General features: G+C 45.5%; 1 protein-coding gene across 1 annotated transcript in view; it reads right to left on the bottom strand.

Annotated features, from left to right (window-relative positions):
- LOC145345624 (dynein axonemal heavy chain 8-like) overlaps window positions 1-19,814 on the bottom strand; it is a gene marked incomplete at its 3' end in the record, with an annotated part of 1,250,971 nt that overhangs the window by 594,383 nt on the left and 636,774 nt on the right. Inside the window, exons 26-27 of the mRNA XM_080193458.1 lie at window positions 5,659-5,761; window positions 1,049-1,100 (exon numbers count right to left, since the gene is read on the bottom strand). Coding sequence (XP_080049584.1) covers window positions 1,049-1,100; window positions 5,659-5,761 — 155 coding nt within the window. The remainder of the gene's footprint in view (window positions 1-1,048; window positions 1,101-5,658; window positions 5,762-19,814) is intronic.

Raw genomic sequence — 19,814 nt, 5'->3', positions numbered from 1 at the left:
GACACATCTCTTTAACCTGTGCTCAATGCTCTCTCCACTCACATTGCCTGTACCTTTAAGACTTGATTAGTTGTAAAAAGTTGCATTCCATTCATTATTCTGTAAATTGAGTTTGTGTCTTTATATGCCCTGCTTGTGATTAGAAGTCTGACTCACCTGACGAACGGGCAGCCAGCGCTCCGAAAGCTAGTGGCTTTTGCTACCAAATAAACCTGTTGGACTTTAACCTGGTGTTGTGAGCCTTCTTACTGTGTTTACCCCGGTCCAACGCCAGCAGCTCCACATCGTCCTTAGGGGGACCAGGGCCTGGATGGTCCAGGTGTGCTTTCAGGCAAGTGAGAAGTTTGCCTTCCTCAGTGTCAGGGGCTGGAGGTGTGACACTCACAGGAAGTGAACTGTCAGATAGGCTGGAAAAACTGAGGGTCCCCTGGCTGGAGGACTGCGGGTTGTTCACCTGCTGCTGCTTCCCTTCAGGTTCCCACGGGATGGAGAAGCAGCTGGATTGAGATCCAGAAATGATTCTGTCCTTTGATGCTGACACTCATGAATTGCCGCTAGTGCCTTCATCATGCAGTCGAAGCCCAGCACCATGGAGCTCACGCCCTCAGATGTGCGGGTCATGAGCTGAACCATGGTGCGGACATCTCCTGCCATGGAGTGTACATCTTGCACCAAGGTCTGCACTGTGAATGCCACCCTTGCAGTGTTGGCCTTACTGCACTAAAGTGATGGTACCATCTCCTTGGATAACAGGTGATGGATCTCCTCCAGTTGGCCTTGCAATCTGAGAAGGGATGCTGTTATTCTTTCCTGATGTTCACAACTTTGCCTTTGCAGCTTCAGTAGCTATGGAACAACAGGACCCAGAGGCATATCATAGACCTCAGCAGAGTCCTGGGCACTGGTATCCCTCTGAATGCCAGATCTCCAGGATGTTCCTGCCTCTGCCTGCTGTGGATCTTCAGCTTTGAGTGACCCAGAAGCCTGTCTACTTAGTGATTCTGTCAACATGTGCATATCTGTGCAGGTGGCGGATGTGGGTGGTAGCTGTGACACCTCTTCAGTGGTGGGATTGGAGAATTCCCCTTGAAGCTGCTGGAGTCCAGTTGTCCAGGGGCACGAGGATGGTCTTGCCTACTCCATTAGTCAGCCTACAAGAGATGGGAGATGGCATCAGTGTGTAAAGAGGGATATGGATGGGACACTATTTATTCTCTTGAGAGTTAATGAATGATAGCATATGTCAGGGATTGTCACATTTATCTGCTGCCCCCATGTCACCAGCAATGCAAGTTCTTGCATTATTCCAGATGGCTGTGCCCCCTTGCGCTTGTTGTGTTGAATTTGTCCTGCAATGACACAGATAGGGCGACTGTAGGTGGGAGTGTTCAAATTTAAGATGGTGATGAGATATGGCAGATGTGGAGCTTGAGTGGGTATTGGAGTGTGAGGACCATTGCAATTAATGGGGAGTATGTGGTGATTGTGGAAGGGAGGGTAGGGACCTGATGCCTAGTGTTGGCAAAGGCCAAGGTGACTGAGTGAGGGAAATATTTGGCGGTACGAGGAGAGTCTGGTGAGGGGTGCGGGGTGGGGTGGGGGGGGGGGTGTGGTGCAGTGGGTCCTTAGAGAGACTGGAGGTGGACTTTTCCAGACTGAGTGAAGAAAATCATTCATCTTCTTCCAATACTGCTGCTCCATTGTCTTCCAAAATGCACTTGCATCCATCAGGGCGGCTGCTGCATTCCAGGCAGGGGTGGTGACCCTGCTGGAAGGCAGTCCCCTGGAATGGGGACGGGGGGGTGCTAGAATCCAAAGATGTGCAGGTTACATAGATTGGCCAACCTAAATTGCCTTAATGGCAGTGGAATTAGCAAGGTAAATATGTGTGGTTACAGGGATAGGGCCTGGATGGAATTGTTGCTTGTGTAGGCTTGATAGGCTGAATGGTCTCCTTCTGCATAATAGGAATTCTGTGATCCTATGATAGAGTGTGTCCTGCCTCTGCTCCACCCCACCCAGCATCTTGGTGAGGGCTCACTTTGAAAAGTGAGGTGTGGGCTTTTTGGCTGCCAACTGTGCAGTCAATGTGGAATGTGTGGTGGGGAGCCGTTTATATTAAGTTCCTAGTGCTTTCAGTAGTTAAGTTGTTGTGGGGCAGGTGAGTCAGATGGAACACTCCACAACTGACATGGCAGTTGTGGGCATAAAAATTATTACTAATGAGGAAAAAGATTCAATCCGAAAACATGATGACGCCTTGGCGGGAAATACTCTGTTTTTTGCGTTGGCACTAACACTGCCATTTTTGGGTAAGATTTTAGCCGTTGATATAAATTGTAAAAAGTTGACTTCCAGCATAGGGCCGTGTGAGACTCCACTCGTCACAACGTATCATTTATGCACACATTCTTTGGGGGAGCTTTTCAGCCCCCATTTTCATCAGGCTGGATTGACAAGGAGAGCGAAAAAACCCGCAAGAGGCCCAAGTCACGGTTCGCAATGATGTGACAATATGATGCGACTGTCCCCAGTCTCTCCAGAAGTGACATAATCTGAATCCTAACAGTTAGAATAAATTTAGATCTGATTATCAGGTTTCTGGGACTGGCGTTGGGATCGGCAGCTTCAAGGCTGTTTCTGCCGCCCACTGCGACATGCTGAAAAATGGGAAAATCCCACCCCATCAATCTGAGCTTTTACTTTTTGCAATAACCTTTGATATGGCACCTTATCAAATACCTTCTGGAAATAAAAGTATAGCACAATTACAGGCTTTATTTCTTAAAAGAACATAAATAAATTGGTTAAACATGATTTCCCTTCATAAAATCATGCAGACTCTCCCGATTACCTTCGGTTCTCTGAGTGTTCAGATTTTATGGCCAATTTATGACCAATTCTAACAATGACGGAGGGGAGGGGTGGAGGAAAGAGAGGAGAAGCTGGGAAAAGAAGGAAAGGGGCTAAAAGGAGGAATGGAAAGAATAGAGATAAGAAGAGAAAGAAGAATAAAAGCATTTTGGGGAGTGAAATAGAAGATGTGGTGGGACTGAAGAGAGAGAAAGGAGGGTGGGAGATAAAGAAGTTGAGGGGGTTATGATTCATAGATGTTGACAGCACAGAAGGAGGCTATTGAGCCCATCATGTCCACGCCAGTCAATAAAGATCTAACTACACTAATTTTGTTTTCTAGCACTTGGCTCATAGCTCTGGAGGTTATGGCAGCACAAGTGAATATCTAAATATTTCTTAAATTTTCCAAGAGTTGACTCAACCACTCTTTCAGGCAGTGAGTTCCAGACTCCCACCTGTTGGGAAGGGGTTAACAGTTACCTTCCACTTCAATCGTAAATTGGATGTTGATCATTTAATAGAACATAGAACATAGAACCCTACAGTGCAGAAACAGGCCCTTCGGCCCATCGAGTCTGCACCGACCACAATCCCACCCATGCCCTATCCCCACACCCCTATACATAAGAACATAAGAACATAAGAAGTAGGAGCAGGAGTAGGCCATCTAGCCCTTCGAGCCTGCCCTGCCATTCAATAAGATCATGGCTGATCTGAAGTGGATCAGTTCCAGTTTCCCGCTTTCTCCCCATAACCCTTAATTCCCTTGCCTACCAAAAACCTATCTACCCGTGACTTAAATATATTTAGCGAGGTAGCCTCCACCACTTCAACAGACAGAGAATTCCAGAGATTCACCACCCTTTGAGTGAAGAAGTTCCTCCTCAACTCCATTCTAAACTGCACCCCCCCCCTTATCTTGAGGCTGTGCCCTCTAGTCCTGCTGTCCTTTCTGAGCAGGCATTTACCTACTAATCCCTCTGACCTACACATCCCATGACACTAAGGGGCAATTTTTAACATGGCCAATCAATGTAACCCACACATCTTTGGACTGTAACTTAATACAAGTCACTGGGATAAATAAAGAGGTTACAAGTGGCACTGGGTGTTGGAGATGTGTACGTTGAATCAGAAAATAAAGGGTGTTTATGAAGAAGCAGGACTTGTGTTTCCTTTACTGTGCTGCAACTAAGAGGCTCAAATACCAGAGAGTGGTGTTGAAAAGGCTTCTTTTCTGCTCCCTCTTAGCTTTCTATCTCTTACCTTAAATCTATGCTCCTGGTTATTGACCCCTTTAATAATGAAAATGTGCCTTCCTATCTACTCTATCGATGCCCCTCATTAATCTAATATACCTCTATCAGGTCCCCTCTCAACCTTCGCTGCTCCAATGAAAACAGCCTGTCCGATCTCTCCTCACAGCTCAGATTCAATCCAAGCAGCATCCAGGTAAATATCCTTTGCACCCTCTCCTGTACAAACAAATCCTTCTTCAAATGCGGTGACCATAACTGCACTCAATACGCCAACATTTTATAAAGTTCCAGTGTTGGAACAAAAGAACAAAGACACAAAGAAAATTACAGCAGAGGAACAGATCCTTTGGCCCTCCAAGGCTGCACCAACCATGCTGCCTGACCAGTTGTGGAAAGGTGGCCCTTAATCACTGCATACATACTTAGGGGACATCAGAAAATATTAGTTGTTAGTCACATTCAGAACCAAAAAGTAGGAGCAGAAGTAGGCCATTTGGCACATTGAGACTGCTCTGCCCTTTAATATATTCATGACTGATCCACTATTTCAATGCCACACTCATGCTCTCTCTCTTTAACCCTTTTCATGCCTTTAGTATCTAGGAATCTGTCTAAGTCCTTCTTAAATACATTCAGTACCTTGGCCTGCACAGCGGTACAAAGACAGGATAATAAAATAAGAATATGTGGTAGAGAATCCTGCAGGTTCATTGCACTCTGAATGAAGAAATTTCTCCTCATCTCAGTCCTAAATGGCTTACCCCATATCATAGAAGCCCTACAGTGCAGAAAGAGGCCATTCGACCCATCGAGTCTGCACTGACCACAATCCCACCAAGGCCCTACCCCCATATCCCTACACATTTACCCACTGACTCCTCTAACCTATGCATCTCAGGACATTAAGGGGCAATTTTTAGCATGGCCAATGAACCTAACCCACACATCTTTGGACTGTGGGAGGAAACCAGAGCATCTGGAGGAAACCCACGCAGACATACAGAGAATGTACAAACTCCACGCAGACAGTGACCCAAGCCAGGAATCGAACCCAAGTCCCTGGAGCTGTGAAGCAGCAGTGCTAACCACTGTGCTACCGTGCCGCCCTGAAGCTAGAACCCTAACGCTTTCCAAATACTCTGTCCTATTATTTGTTCAGGAGAGTTTAATAACATCTCCAAAGTTCTCCTTCCTTTTAACTATTTTTTAAATTTTCCATGTAGTTGAACCCCCCTCCCCACATGCTAACCTGTCGCTTTGCTTCCCATCAATCATTATACTTCTCTAGTTTTACCCTTCCCTCCCCACCTCCCCCCGGCTTGATAGTTGAAAGTCCTTGTGAGATTTTAAAATAAGGCAACAGAAGAGTCTCTCTATAAGGACAACAGGAATGACAGTCTCTCTATCAGGACAAAAGGAGTGAGGGTCCCTCTAACAGGACAACAGGACTCAGGGTCCCTCTATCGGGACCACAGGAATGGTGAACCTTTTTTCTAGCACCTCTTACCTTCAACGTTCTGCGCATCATCAGCACTCTCAAAATTTTTCGATTGCCTCCAATGTATCACCTTACGGTTCACGTCCAAAACCATCTGGATCGTTCGGTTAATAGCATGCTGAATATCATCCAGATTTGGTACCATAACCTAGACCACAAAAAAATGTACAATTATCAATAGAAAAACTAATTTTGCACCAACATAGCTGAGTTCAGAGAAGTTCTTAACCAAACAACTTTGTTGAAATGTGTTAATTTCACAACTTTTGCAGTCACCACCATTATGCACAAATTATTTTTCAAAGCATTAAGAGCCATTAATGCAATACAGGTCTAGTGCTGTCAGAATCACTGCATGTCAAACATTTTGGGGTCAATCTTATCAGAAAAATTCTAAGTGCTGAACAAGCGTGAAAACACTGAGCAAGCTTCCAGGCCTAATTATATGGGCTTAATGTGATTCTTGGCAGCAGGGAGAATGGCAGGGCCAATTCACACCAGGAAGCTGGAGGCTGAACTCTAGAGGTGCCAGTGCACAGGCACCTTGATCCCCCGGTGCACTGTGTACAGTGTGTACACAGTGCACTGGAAGATCTGTCACACTGCCGGTGAGAACATCCACCGGTGAGTAGGTAAGGACAAGGGAGCCTGGATGATTGTGTCTAAGAGTCACTAGTAATATTTAAACTACCTGATGAATATTTAAATCAACATGCTGATTTCACCAGCAGAATGGGGCTCATAACATCATGAGAGGCGAGAAACCGAGGCGAACCCAATTTTTCACCTTTCACCCAAACTTACTGACTTACTATACCAATTAACCAGTGTGACGAGCCGATAAGATTGCTCCTTTTATCTGCTATAAATCAATGTAAGCTCATTGAAATTTTGGCATGGCACTCTTGGAACATAGTGCACAAATGTCATTTGATAGATATTGTGCAGAATGGTAACTTTTAAAGGACACTTAACTCCGGAAACCATCGTTCTGGAGCATATGAGACCCTGAGTAGTCTTTCCACACTAAGTTTTTTATGGTTCTTGAATGTTGGATCTGCATTCATATAGACAAGTGGAGAATGTTCCAACACACTCTGACTTGTGCCTTTCAGATGGTGGACTGACTTTGTGGGGGATGGGGTGGGTGGTGGTCAGTTGGTGAGCTACGTTTCATAGATTCCTAGTCTCTGACTTGTTCTTGTAGTCACAATATTTATATGCCCGCTGTGTTAAGTTTTTTGGTCAATGGTAACCCTCAAACTGTTGATAATGGAAAATTCATTGACGTTAATATCGTGAATAGCAAGGATGATGATTAGATTCTCTCTCATTGGAGATGCATGAATGTTACTGTGAAGTTATACGAATGAAGTAGTGGCATGATGGGAAAATTAGTCAAGTATTTGGTAAAAAAAAGGAACATTGAGTCCACATGACCTAAGACATGAATAAGACCGGAAAAGGTCAAGTCAAGGCTGACTCCACATAACTTAGGGCTGGATGAGTGAGGCGAGATAAGGTCAGAAATGACAAAGTCATCGGCCTTCTTTTGTTCTACCAAAAGAACATAAGAACATAAGAAATAGGAGCAGGAGTAGGCCATCTAGCCCCTCGAGCCTGCCCCGCCATTCAATAAGATCATGGCTGATCTGTCGTGGCTCAGTTCCACAATCCCGCCCTCTCTCCATAACCCTTAATCCCCTCTCTTATCAAAAACCCATCAACCCGCTTCTTAAAAATATTTAGCGAGGTAGCCTCCACCAGTTCAACGGGCAGAGAATTCCAGAGATTCACCACCCTTTGAGTGAAGAAGTTCTTCCTCAACTCCATTCTAAACCGCCCCCCCTTTATCTTGAGGCTGTGCCCCCTAGTCCTACTGTCCCTTCTGAGCGGGAAGAGTCTCTCCACCTCTATCCTATCCATCCCATTCATCATCTTATACGTCTCAATGAGATCTCCCCTCATTCTTCTAAACTCTAACGAGTACAAGCCTAGTTTATTCAGCCTCTCCTCATAGCCCAACCCCCTCAACTCCGGCATCAGCCTAGTAAACCTCCTCTGCACTCCCTCCAAGGCCAAAATATCCTTGCGTAAGTACGGCACCCAAAACTGCACACAGTACTCCAGCTGCGGCCTCACCAATGCCCTATACAGCTGCAGCAAGACCTCCCTACTTTTATATTCAATCCCCCTTGCTATGAAGGCCAGCATCCCATTAGCCTTCCTGACCACCTGCTGCACCTGCAAGCTGGGTTTTTGCGACTCATGCACAAGGACCCCGAGGTCCCTCTGCACCGTCGCCTGCTGCAGTTTTTCACCACGTAAGTAATAATCCTTCCTACCATTATTCCTACCAAAGTGGACCACCCCGCACTTGCCAACATTAAATTCCATTTGCCATTTCCTGGCCCATTCACCCAGCCTATCTAGATCCTTCTGTAGACTCTCCACACCCTCCGCACAATTTGCCGTTCCACCAATCTTGGTGTCATCAGCAAATTTCGACACCATACACTCGGTTCCCTCCTCCAGATCATCTATATAAATGGTAAATAGCTGAGGCCCCAGCACCGACCCCTGGGGAACTCCACTAGTCACCAACCGCCAATCCGAATGGCACCCATTGACCCCCACTCTCTGCCTCCTATTTGACAACCAATCCTCTATCCACGCTAACACTCTATCCCCAACTCCATGTCCCCTGACCTTCTGCAATAACCTCTTGTGAGGTACCTTGTCAAACGCCTTCTGAAAATCAAGAAAGACCACATCCACCAGCTCTCCTCTATCCACCGCCCTAGACACATCCTCATAGAACTCCAGTAAATTTGTCAGACACGACTTCCCTTTAACGAAACCGTGCTGCGTCTGCTCTATCAAGCAATTCCCCTCAAGATGCTGAGACAAAGAGGTCTTACAGGTCACCGGATCTTAATACAATTGATGATGTATTACTGCTTGTATTACTAATTGAACATGTACACTGATAAGAAAAAGGTATAACTATGGAACTGATTCTTGTAGCTGGTGCGGTCTTGGGATAGAAACAGCAGCTTGTAGGGACTTCTTTCTGTCTCCAAGACTCTGCCATATACTGCATGCAGTTTTGTGATAATAAAAACTAGTTGTTTTTGCAAAGCAAACTTTGTTCAAATTTTACTATCACAGCTCGGAAAACAAGAAATTCTCCACTACAACATTACATGCCACTTGTCAACTCAAGCCTGAATAACATCCAGATTTTGTTCCATGTGGACAGAAACTGTTTCACTGATTGTGCAGTTGTGAATGTTGCCGCACATTATGTAGTCATCTGAGAACATCCTCACTTCTGACCTAGAAACACAGAAACTAGAAACAGAAGTAGGCCATTCAGCCCTTCAAACTCACTCCGCCATTCATTTTGATCACAGTCGACCATCAAATTCAATGTCCTGATCCTTCCTTTCTGCATCCCCCGCCACCCCCCCCACATATCCCCCATATCTCTTGATACCTTTCGTCCCTAGAGATACATCTAATTTTTTCTTGAAATTAGACAACATTTTGGCCTCAACCACATTCTGCAGTAGTGAACTCCACACATTCAGTAATGTCTTGGTGAAGAAATTTCTCCTCACCTACCCCTTATCCTAAAACTATGACTCCTTGTACTCCACACCCCCACAATTGGGAACATTCTTTCCGAATCCACCCTGTCTAATCCCTTCTCACTCTGCTAAGCTCCAATGGTTATGTTCCTAATCAATTTAGTCTCTTATCATATGACAGACTGTCATTCCAGGAATCAGCTTGATAAACTTTTGCTGTACTCCCTCTATAGCAAGTACATCCTCCCTCGGATAAGGACACCAAAACTGCACACAATACTCAATGAATGAAGACCAAAGAACAGTTAATCACAGGAACATGCCCTTCGGCCCTTCAAGCCTGAGTCAATCACGTTACCTATCTAAACCAACCGCTTATATCCTTCTATTCCCCTTTTGTACATATGCCTGTCAAGAAAATCTTAAATGTGGCTAATGTAACTGCCACAGCCACCTCACTTGGCAGCGCATTCCAGGTCCCCACCACCTTTGCTGTAAAAAAACTTGGTCCCGCATATCTCCACTGAACATTTCCCCTCTTATCTTGAACTTATTTCTCTTGTAATTGTCATTTCTGCCCTGGGAAAAAGCTTCCAATTGTTCACCCATTCTAATGCTCTTGTAATTTTATAAACTTGTATCAGGTCTTTCCAGGGAGTACAATCCCAGTTTATTCAATCTCTCCTCATAGCTAATACCTTCCATACCAGGCAACATCCTGGTAAACCTTTCCTGCACTCTGTACAAAGCCTCCATGTCCTTCTGGTATATGGCCGCATGGTAGCACAGTGGTTAGCACTGCTGCCTCACAGCGCCAGGGACCTGGGTTCGATTCCCAGCTTGGGTCACTGTCTGTGCGGATTTTGCATGTTAGAACATTACAGTGCAGAACAGGCCCTTCGGCCCACGATGTTGCGCCGACCAGTTAAAAAACAATGACCCTCTAACCTAAACCAAACAGTTACCATCCATAAACCTATCCACGGATCTCTTAAACGCCCCCAAACTAGGCGCATTTACAACTGCAGCAGGCAGGGCATTCCAATCCCTCACCACCCTCTGGGTAAAGAACCTACCCCTGACATCCGTCCTATAACTACCACCCCTTAATTTAAAGCTATGCCCCCTCGTGCTAGATTTCTCCATCAGAGGAAAAAGGCTATCACTATCCACCCTATCTAAACCTCTAATCATCTTATATGTTTCAGTAAGATCCCCTCTTAGCTGCCTTCTTTCCAGCGAAAACAACCCCAAATCCCTCAGCCTCTCCTCATAGGACCTCCCCTCCATACCAGGCAACATCCTGGTAAACCTCCTCTGTTTCCTTTGGCCAAGCCAGTTTTGAATCCATCTAGCTAGTTCACCCCTGATCCTGTGAGATTTAATCTTTCACACCATGTAAAATCTATGCATACAACATCCATATAGATAACATCCACATCCACAGCCCTTCCCTCATCAATCATTTTTGTCACCTCTTCAAAAAACTCAGTTAAATTAATGAGACATGACCTCCCATGTACAATACCATGCTGTCTGTCACTAACAAGACCATTCAGTTCTGACTGTGTATATCTCTAAGAATCCTCTCCAACAGTTTCACTATCTCTCCAGGTGTGGCCTCATCAACACTCTATATCACTGCAGCAAAACATCACTATCTCTGTACTCAAATCCTCTCACTATGAAGGCCAACATACCACTTGCCTTCTTTACTGCCTGCTGTACCAGCGACTGATGCACAAGGACACCAAGGTTTCACTGAGTACCCATCTCTCTCCATTTACGGTCATTCAAGTATAATCTGTCTTCCAATTATTGACCTGATGATGAAAGGACGATCATGGATGAAGCATGAAGATGGTTATGCCGACGACACTATCAATTCTGTATTCTGAAATATCCCCTTAAAGACCTATCACTGTGTCTTTTTTGCTCTATTATTTAATCTAATTTCCTAGTTCACTTTAACCAGTTTTGTTTTCATGTCTTCATTATTGTTATTATTAAAGTTTAAAATATTAGTTTTGGACCCATTCTTCTCTCCCTTAAATTGAATGCAAAATTCAAGTATATTATCATCACTGCTGCTCTCAGACTCCTTCACTATGAAATCATTAATTTTTCCTATCTCATTTGGGACTGAGATGAAGAGAAATTTCTTCACCCAGAAATTGGTCATCATATGGAATTCTCCACAACATTGTATTTTTTTCAAGAAGGAGTTAGATGTAGTCTTGGGGCTAAAGGAACAAAAAGATAAGAGGGAAAGTGGAACAACTTTCGATGATCAAGATGACCATCATGGTGGTGGAATAGGCTTGGAAAGCCTGAATTACCTACTCCTGCACCTACTTTTTATGCCTCTATTGCACAACACCAAGTCTGCTGTAGTCTGCTCTCAGCTGTTCTGGGAAACTATCCCTAAATCATTCCAGGAACATTTTATCTCTTACTCTATATAGCTTTCACTCTTACTCTATATAGATTTTTCCGCTCTATGTAGATTAAAATTCCCCACAATTATCGCCATGTCTCTCCAATAGGCACCCATTATCTCTTTCTTGACACTCTGTCCGACTGTGTGGTTACTTTTAGATAAGCTGTGAACCAGTCCTACAATTAATCTTTGCCTTTATCCTAGCTCAGCACTAGCCAAATTGCTTCTACATCTTGGCTTCCTGAACTTAAATCATCCCTTTCTAATGTGCAAATACCATCATTAATGAAGAGACAAATCACCACCTTTTTCCAACTCTCTATTCTTCCTAAATGTCATATATCCTTCAATATTCAGGTCCCAATCTATGTCATCCTGTAGATATGTATCTGTAATAGCTGTGGTAAGAAGTCTCACAATACCAGGTTAATAGAACGTAGAAGAACATAGAAAAACTACAGCACAAACAGGCCCTTTGGCGCACAAGTTGCACCGATCATATCTCTACCAACTCGGCTTACCTATAACCCTCAATCCTACTAAGTCCCATGTACTCATCCAGAAGTCTCTTAAAAGACCCTATCGAATGTGCGTCCACCACCACCGACGGCAGCTGATTCCACTCACCCACCACCCTCTGAGTGAAAAACTTACCCCTGACATCTCCTCTGTACCTACTCCCCATCACCTTAAATACGTGTCCTCTCGTAGCAACCATGGAATTTAATGTTGGCAAGTGTGAGGTGGTCCACTTTGGTAGGAAGAATGGTAGGAAGGACTATTACCTACGTGGCGAAAAACTGCAGCAGGCGACGGTGCAGAGGGACCTCGGGGTCCTTGTGCATGAGTCGCAAAAACCCAGCTTGCAGGTGCAGCAGGTGGTCAGGAAGGCGAATGGGATGCTGGCCTTCATAGCGAGGGGGATTGAATATAAAAGTAGGGAGGTCTTGCTGCAGCTGTATAGGGCATTGGTGAGGCCGCAGCTGGAGTACTGTGTGCAGTTTTGGGCGCCGCACCTGCGCAAGGATATTTTGGCCCTGGAGGGAGTGCAGAGGAGGTTTACTAGGCTGATACCGGAGTTGAGGGGATTGAGCTATGAGGAGAGGCTGAATAAACTAGGCTTGTACTCGTTAGAGTTTAGAAGAATGAGGGGAGATCTCATTGAGACGTATAAGATGATGAATGGGATGGATAGGATAGAGGTGGAGAGACTCTTCCCGCTCAAAAAAGACAGTAGGACTAGGGGGCACAGCCTCAAGATAAAGGGGAGGCGGTTTAGAACGGAGTTGAGGAGGAACTTCTTCACTCAAAGGGTGGTGAATCTCTGGAATTCTCTGCCTGTTGAAGTGGTGGAGGCTGCCTCGCTAAATATTTTTAAGAAGCGGGTTGATGGGTTCTTGATAAGAGAGGGGATTAAGGGTTATGGGGAGAGGGCGGGAAAGTGGAACTGAGCCACGACAGATCAGCCATGATCTTATTGAATGGCGGGGCAGGCTCGAAGGGCTAGATGGCCTACTCCTGCTCCTATTTCTTATGTTCTTATGTTCTTATTTCAGCCCTGGGAAAAAGCCTCTGACAATCCACCCAATCAATACCTCTCAACATCTTATACACGCCTAACTACTCTCCAAGGAGAAAAGACTGAGCTCCCTCAACCTATCTTCATAAGGCATGCCACCCAATCTAGGCAACATCCTTGTAAATCTCCTCTGCACCCTCTCAATAGCTTCCACATCCTTCCTGTAATGAGGCGACCAGAACTGAGCGCAGTACTCCAAGTGGGGTCTGACCAGGATCTTATAAAACTGCAGCATTATCTCCCGACTCCTAAACTCAATCCCTCGATTGATGAAGGCCAGTACACTATAAGCCTTCTTAACCACATCTTCTACCTAAGAGGCCAATTTAAGAGTCTTATGGATCCGGACCCCAAGGTCCTTTTGATCCTTGACGTTGCTAAGAGTCTTACCCTTGATATTATACTCCTTCATCCCATTTGACCTGCCAAAATGGACCACTCCACATTTATCTGGGTTGAAGTCCATCTGCCACATCTCCGCCCAGTCTTGCATCCTATCTCTGTCTCACTGCAGCTTCTGACTTCCCTCCAAACTATCCACAACACCACCAACCTTTGTGTCGTCAGCAAACTTACCAACCCATTCCTCCACTTCGTCATCCAGTTCATTTATGAAAATTACAAACACCAAGGGTCCCAGAACAGATCCCTGCAGCACTCCACTGGTGACTGACCTCCATACAGAAAAAGACATCTACAACCACTCTCTGCCTTCTGCTGGCAATCCAGTTCTGGATCCACAAGGCAACAGCCCCTTGGATCCCATGCCCTCTCACTTTCTTAAGAAGTCTTGCATCGGGGACCTTATCGAACGCCTTGCTGAAGTCCATATAAACCACATCTACCGCTCTTCCTTCGTCAATGTGTTTAGTCACATTTTCAAAGAACTCAACCAGGCTCATAATGTACGATCTGCCTTTGACAAAGCCGTGCTGACTAATTTTGAACGTACTAAACTTCTCTAAATGTTCATAAATCCTGTCCCTCAGGGTCTCCTCCATCGACATACCAACCACTGAAGTTAGACTCACCGGTTGGTAATTTCCTGGGCTATCCCTATTCCCTTTCTTGAATATAGGAACCACATCCGCAATCTTCCAATCCTCCGGAACCTCTCCTGTCTCCATCGATGATACAAAGAACATCGCCAGAGGCTCTGCAATGTCTTTCCTCGTCTCCCACAGTAACCTGGGGTACATCCCATCCAGTCCCAGCGACTTATCTATCTTGATGCTATTCAAAAGTTCCAACACATCCTCTTTCTCAATGTCCACGTACCCAATCTTTTCAGTCCGCCGCAAGCCTGCAGTACAACCACAAAGATCTTTTTCCACCGTGAATACTGAGGTAAAGTATTCATTAAGCACTTCTGCTATTTCTACCGGTTCTGTACAAACATTCCCAACTTCATATTTTATAGGTCCTATTCCTTCACATCTCATCCTTTTATTCTTCACATATTTGTAGAACGCCTTAGGGTTTTCCTTAATCTTACCTGCCAAGGCCTTCTCATGACCCCTTCTGGCTCTCCTAACTTCCTTCTTAAGTTCCTTCCTACAAGCCTTATACTCCTCTAGATCCCTAACATCGCCTAGCTCTCTGAACCTATTGTACGCTTTTCTTTTCTTTTTGACTAGGTTCGTTACAACTTTCGTGCACCACGGTTCCCGTAACCTATCAAAACCTCCCTGTCTCATCAAACTTATCGTGCAGAACTCCAGACAAACATTCCTTGAAAATCTGCTACCTTACTTCGGTAGTTTTCCCTAAGAATATCTCCTTCCAATTTACACGTCTAATTTCCTGCCTGATGGCTTTATATTTCCCCTCATTCCAGATAAACACTTTCCTAGCTTGCCTGATCTTATCTCTTTCCAATGCTAGTGTAAAGGAGATAGAGTTTTGATCACTATCCCCAAGATGCTCTCCCACTGAGCAATCCAATACCTGTCCAGGTTCATTAGCCAATACCAGATCGAGTACAGCCTCTCCTCTTGTAGGCTTATCCACATACTGTGTCAGGAAACCCTCCTGAACACACCTCCTCCCCATCCAAACCCCTTACCCTAGGGATCGTCCAATCGATGTTTGAGAAATTAAAGTCTCCCATCATGACAACTCTGTTATTAGTACATCTCTCCAGGATCTGTTTCCCTATCTACTCCTCAACATCCCTGTTACTATTGGGCAGCCTATGGAAAACACCCAGTAAAGTTATCGACCCCTTCCTGTCCTGAAGTTCCACCCACAGAGACTCCACAGACAATCCCTCCACGGCGTCCACCTTCTCTACAGCTGTGACACTATCAACTGTGCCACTCCCCCACCTCTTTTGCCTCCCTCCCTGTCCCTTCTGAAACCCGGCACCTGAAGTATCCAGTCCTGTCCCTGAAGTCCAACAAGTTTATTAGCAGGTAGCACAATCTTTCAGAGTGTCGCCCCTTCTTCTGAGGAGTTGTGTTCACAAACAGGGCACACATAGACAGAGACTCAATTTGCAAAATAATGGTTGGAATGCAAGTCTTTACAGCTAACCAAGTCTTAAAAGTACAGAGAATGTGAATGGAGAAATGGCTAAGCACAGGTTAAAGAGTGTGTATTGTCTCTAGCCAGGACAGTTAGTGGGATTTTGCAAGCCTAGGCAAGTCATGGGGGTTATAGATAATGTGACATGAACCCAAGATCCTGGTTGAGGCTGTCTTCATGTATGCAGAACTTGGCTATCAGTTTCTGCTCAGCAATTCTGTGACGTGTGTCATGAAGGCAGCCTTGAAGCACATTTACCCAAAGATCAGAGGCTGAATGCCCGTGACTGCTGAAGTATTCCCCGACTGGAAGGGAACACTTTTGCCTGGTGATTGGTGAGGGGTGTTCATTTATCCATTGTCATAGCATCACCAATGTACCATGCCTTGGGACATCCTTTCCTGCAATGTATCAGGTAGGCAACTTTGGCCGAGTTGCAAGAGTATGTATCATGTTCCTGGTGGATGGTGTTCTCACATGAGCTGGTGGCATCCATGTCGATAATCCGGCACGTCTTACAGAGGTTGCTATGGCAGGATTGTGCAATGTCGTGGTCATTGTCCTCCTAAAGGCTGGATAGTTTGCAGCGGACAGTGGCCTGTTTGAGGTTGTGCAGTTGTTTGAAGGCAAGAAGTGGGGGGTGGGGATGATCTTGGCGAGATGCTCATCTTCATCGATGACATGTTGAAGGGTCTGGAGAAGATGTTGTATCTTCTCCGCTCTGGAGAAGGACTAGACGACGAAGAGTACTCTGTCCATTGTATCCCGAGTTTGTCTTCTGAGGAAGTCGGTACAGTTTTTCGCCGTGGCGCATTGGAACTGTCGATTGATGAGTCAAGCACCATATTCTGTTCTTATGAGGGTATCTTTCAGTGTCTGTAGGTGTCTCTTGCGATCCTCCGCACTTGAGCAGATCCTGTGTATACGGAGGGCTTGTCCATAAGGGATGGCTTCTTTAATGTGTTTATGGTAGAAGCTTGAGAAGTGGAGCATCGTGAGGTTATCCATCAGCTTGTGGTACTTTCACATTCCTTAACCACCTCATACACCAGCTCTACAACAGACGCCGCAACCTGGAAACCAAGATAGAGTCCATATTCTCAACTTGCGTTCAGTACGCAGGCAAGCTGCGAAACACTGCCAAGCAGACGAGACAACGGAATTACGCCATCTACATGCACACAAAGAACAGAAAGTTTGAGAAACTTGGCAACATCATCTGCAGCAACCAAGCCTCCCCTGGTCCCACAATAGAAAACAGTACCACTGCAGGGAAGTTCATTGTCAACTTGTCGGACTATACACTTCAACCAGACGTAATCAAAGTTCTCAGCCGAGGGCTCAATTTCTGCCCCACCACCAAAGTGGACCCCATCAGTCTCGCAGCGGACACAGAGGAATTCATCAGGCAAATGAGGCTGCAGGAACTCTTTCACAAACGCCAAGAGGCCAACAGCGAACACAATGAGACAGCCAATGTACTGGAACAATCGGCAGGGAGATCTGCAGTGCAGCAACCAAAGAAGAATTGAATTGGACTCCTCCGGAAGGCTGTTGCCCTTGACTCAACATGTATGCCCAAGCTGTCAGGAGATTTGTTCAGATTCATTAGCCTCATTCACAAGACAGCCCCCTACATCACCCAAGCACAACGCAACACCATCCACGCTCTCAAGACCAACCGCAACATTGTCATCAAACCAACAGACAAAGGAGGGGCATCATCATACTGAACAGAATGGATTACTGCAAAGAAGCACTGACAACTGAACAATGAGGAACATTACAGACTGTTATCCGCAGATCCGACCAAAGAACACACCTGTCAACTCAACACTTTGATCAAGACCTTTGATCCGGACCTTCAGAACACTCTCCCACGTACTCCTGCGTTGGAAATCTTTACTTCCTTCTGAAAATACACAAGACCAACACACCCGTCCATCCCAATAGAACATAGAACACTACAGCACAAACAGGCCCTTTGGCCCACAAGTTGCGCCGATCACATCCATACCTACCAAGCCATAGAACTATCTGTAACTCCCAATCCCATTAAATCCCATATACTCATCCAGAAGTCTTTTAAAAGACCCCGGTGAGTTTGCCTCTACCACCACTGACGGCAGCCGATTCCACTAACTCACCATCCTCTGAGTGAAAAACTTCTCCCTAACATCTCCTCTATACTTGCTTCCCAGCACCTTAAACCTGTGTCCTCTCGTAGCAACCATTTCAGCCCTGGGAAATAGCCTCTAAGAATCCACCCTATCTATTCCTCTCAACATTTTATAAACCTCTACCAGGTCACCTCTCAACCTTCGTCTCTCCAGGGAGAAGAGACCTAGCTCCCTCAGCCTATCTTCATAAGGCATGCTTCCCAATCCAGGCAACAACCTTGTAAATCTCCTCTGCACCTTCTCAATAGCCTCCACATCCTTCCTGTAGTGAGGCAACCAGAATTGCGCACAGTACTCCAAGTGGGGTGTGCCACTCGGATCCTCTGAGAGAACCACTCCGGCAACATTGACGGCATCCTAAACCCCATTGTACAAAGAACCCCCAGCTTTTGTCACAACACTACAGACTTCCTGAAGAAACTCAGCACACATGGAGCAGTTGAACTCAGAGCACTCCTCATCACAATGGATGTCTCGGCACTCTACACCAGCATCCCCTACAATGACAGCATTGCTGCAACTGCCTCAGTACTCAACACCGACAACTGCCAATCTCCAGATGCAATTCTAAGCTCATCCACTTCATCCTGAACCACAACAGTTCTTCATCCAGACACATGTAACAGCCATGGGTACCAAATTCACACCTCAGTATGCCAACATCTTCATACACAGATTCAAACAAAACTCCTTCACCGCTCAGGACCTTCAACTGACGCTATACACTAGATGCATCAATGACATTTTCTTCTTTTGGATTCTTGGCAAACAATCACTGAAACAACAATATGATGGCATCAGCAAGGTCCATCCCACCATCAGACTCACCATGGACTACTCTCCGGAATAAGTTGCATTCTTGGACCACGATCTCCATCTAGGACCGGTCACCTTAGCACTCCACTGTACCGCAAGCCCATAGATAATCTCATGATGCTCCTTTTCTCCAGCTTCCACTCTAAATACTTTAAAGAAGACATCCCCTATGGACAAGCCCTCCATATAAACAGACGCAGAGGATTGCAACAGACACCTGCAGATGCTGAAAGATGCCCTCATAAGAACAGGATATGGTACACAACTCATCGATCAACAATTCCGACGTGCCACAGTGAAAAACCGCAATGACTTCCTCAGAAAACAAACACAGGACACAGTGCATGGATTAACCTTCATCATCCAGTACTTGCCCGGACCGGAGAAGCTATGACATCTTCTCCGGAGCCTTCAACATGTCATCAATGAAGACAAAATTTCACCAAGGCCATCGCCACACCCACACTTCTTGCTTTCAAACAACCGCACAACCTCAAACAGATCATTGTCTGCAGCAAACTATCCAGCCTTCAGGAAAACAGTGACCATGACACCACACAACCCTGCCATAGCAACCTCTGCAAGACATGCCGGATCAACGTCATGGATGCTATCATCTCACATGAGAACACCATCCACCAGGTACACAGTACATACTCTTGCGACTTGGCCAACGTTGTCTACCTGATACGCTGCAGGAAAGGATGTCCCTAGGCATGGTACATTTGGGAGACCATGCAGACACTACAACAGATGAATGAACACCGCTCGACAATCACCAGGCAGGAGTATTCCCTTCCTGTCGGGGAACACTTCAGCAGTCATGGACATTCAGCCTCTGATTTATAAGCGCTTACCTCCGTGAACCGGCCTCATTGTTCCTGAGGAGCAGTATCCAGAGGCAGCGATTTTTGGGCGTGTGAAGAGGCAGCATAAAAGGTAAATTTTTCTGTTTATTTTGTTTAACTGTTTATTTCTAATTTAAGTCGCAAGATTTTCGGCGGTTTTTTTTAAATTAGTTAGAAACCGGAAGTCATCACTAGGACGCTTACCAGTAGTTGTAGTTT

The sequence above is a fragment of the Carcharhinus amblyrhynchos genome, chromosome 7 (genome assembly GCF_965287045.1).
Source record: "Carcharhinus amblyrhynchos chromosome 7, sCarAmb.v2.hapA, whole genome shotgun sequence".
Classification (NCBI taxonomy): domain Eukaryota; kingdom Metazoa; phylum Chordata; class Chondrichthyes; order Carcharhiniformes; family Carcharhinidae; genus Carcharhinus; species Carcharhinus amblyrhynchos.
The sequence above is the reverse complement of the archived record's forward strand: the minus strand, read 5'-3'. Positions and strand labels throughout refer to the sequence as shown.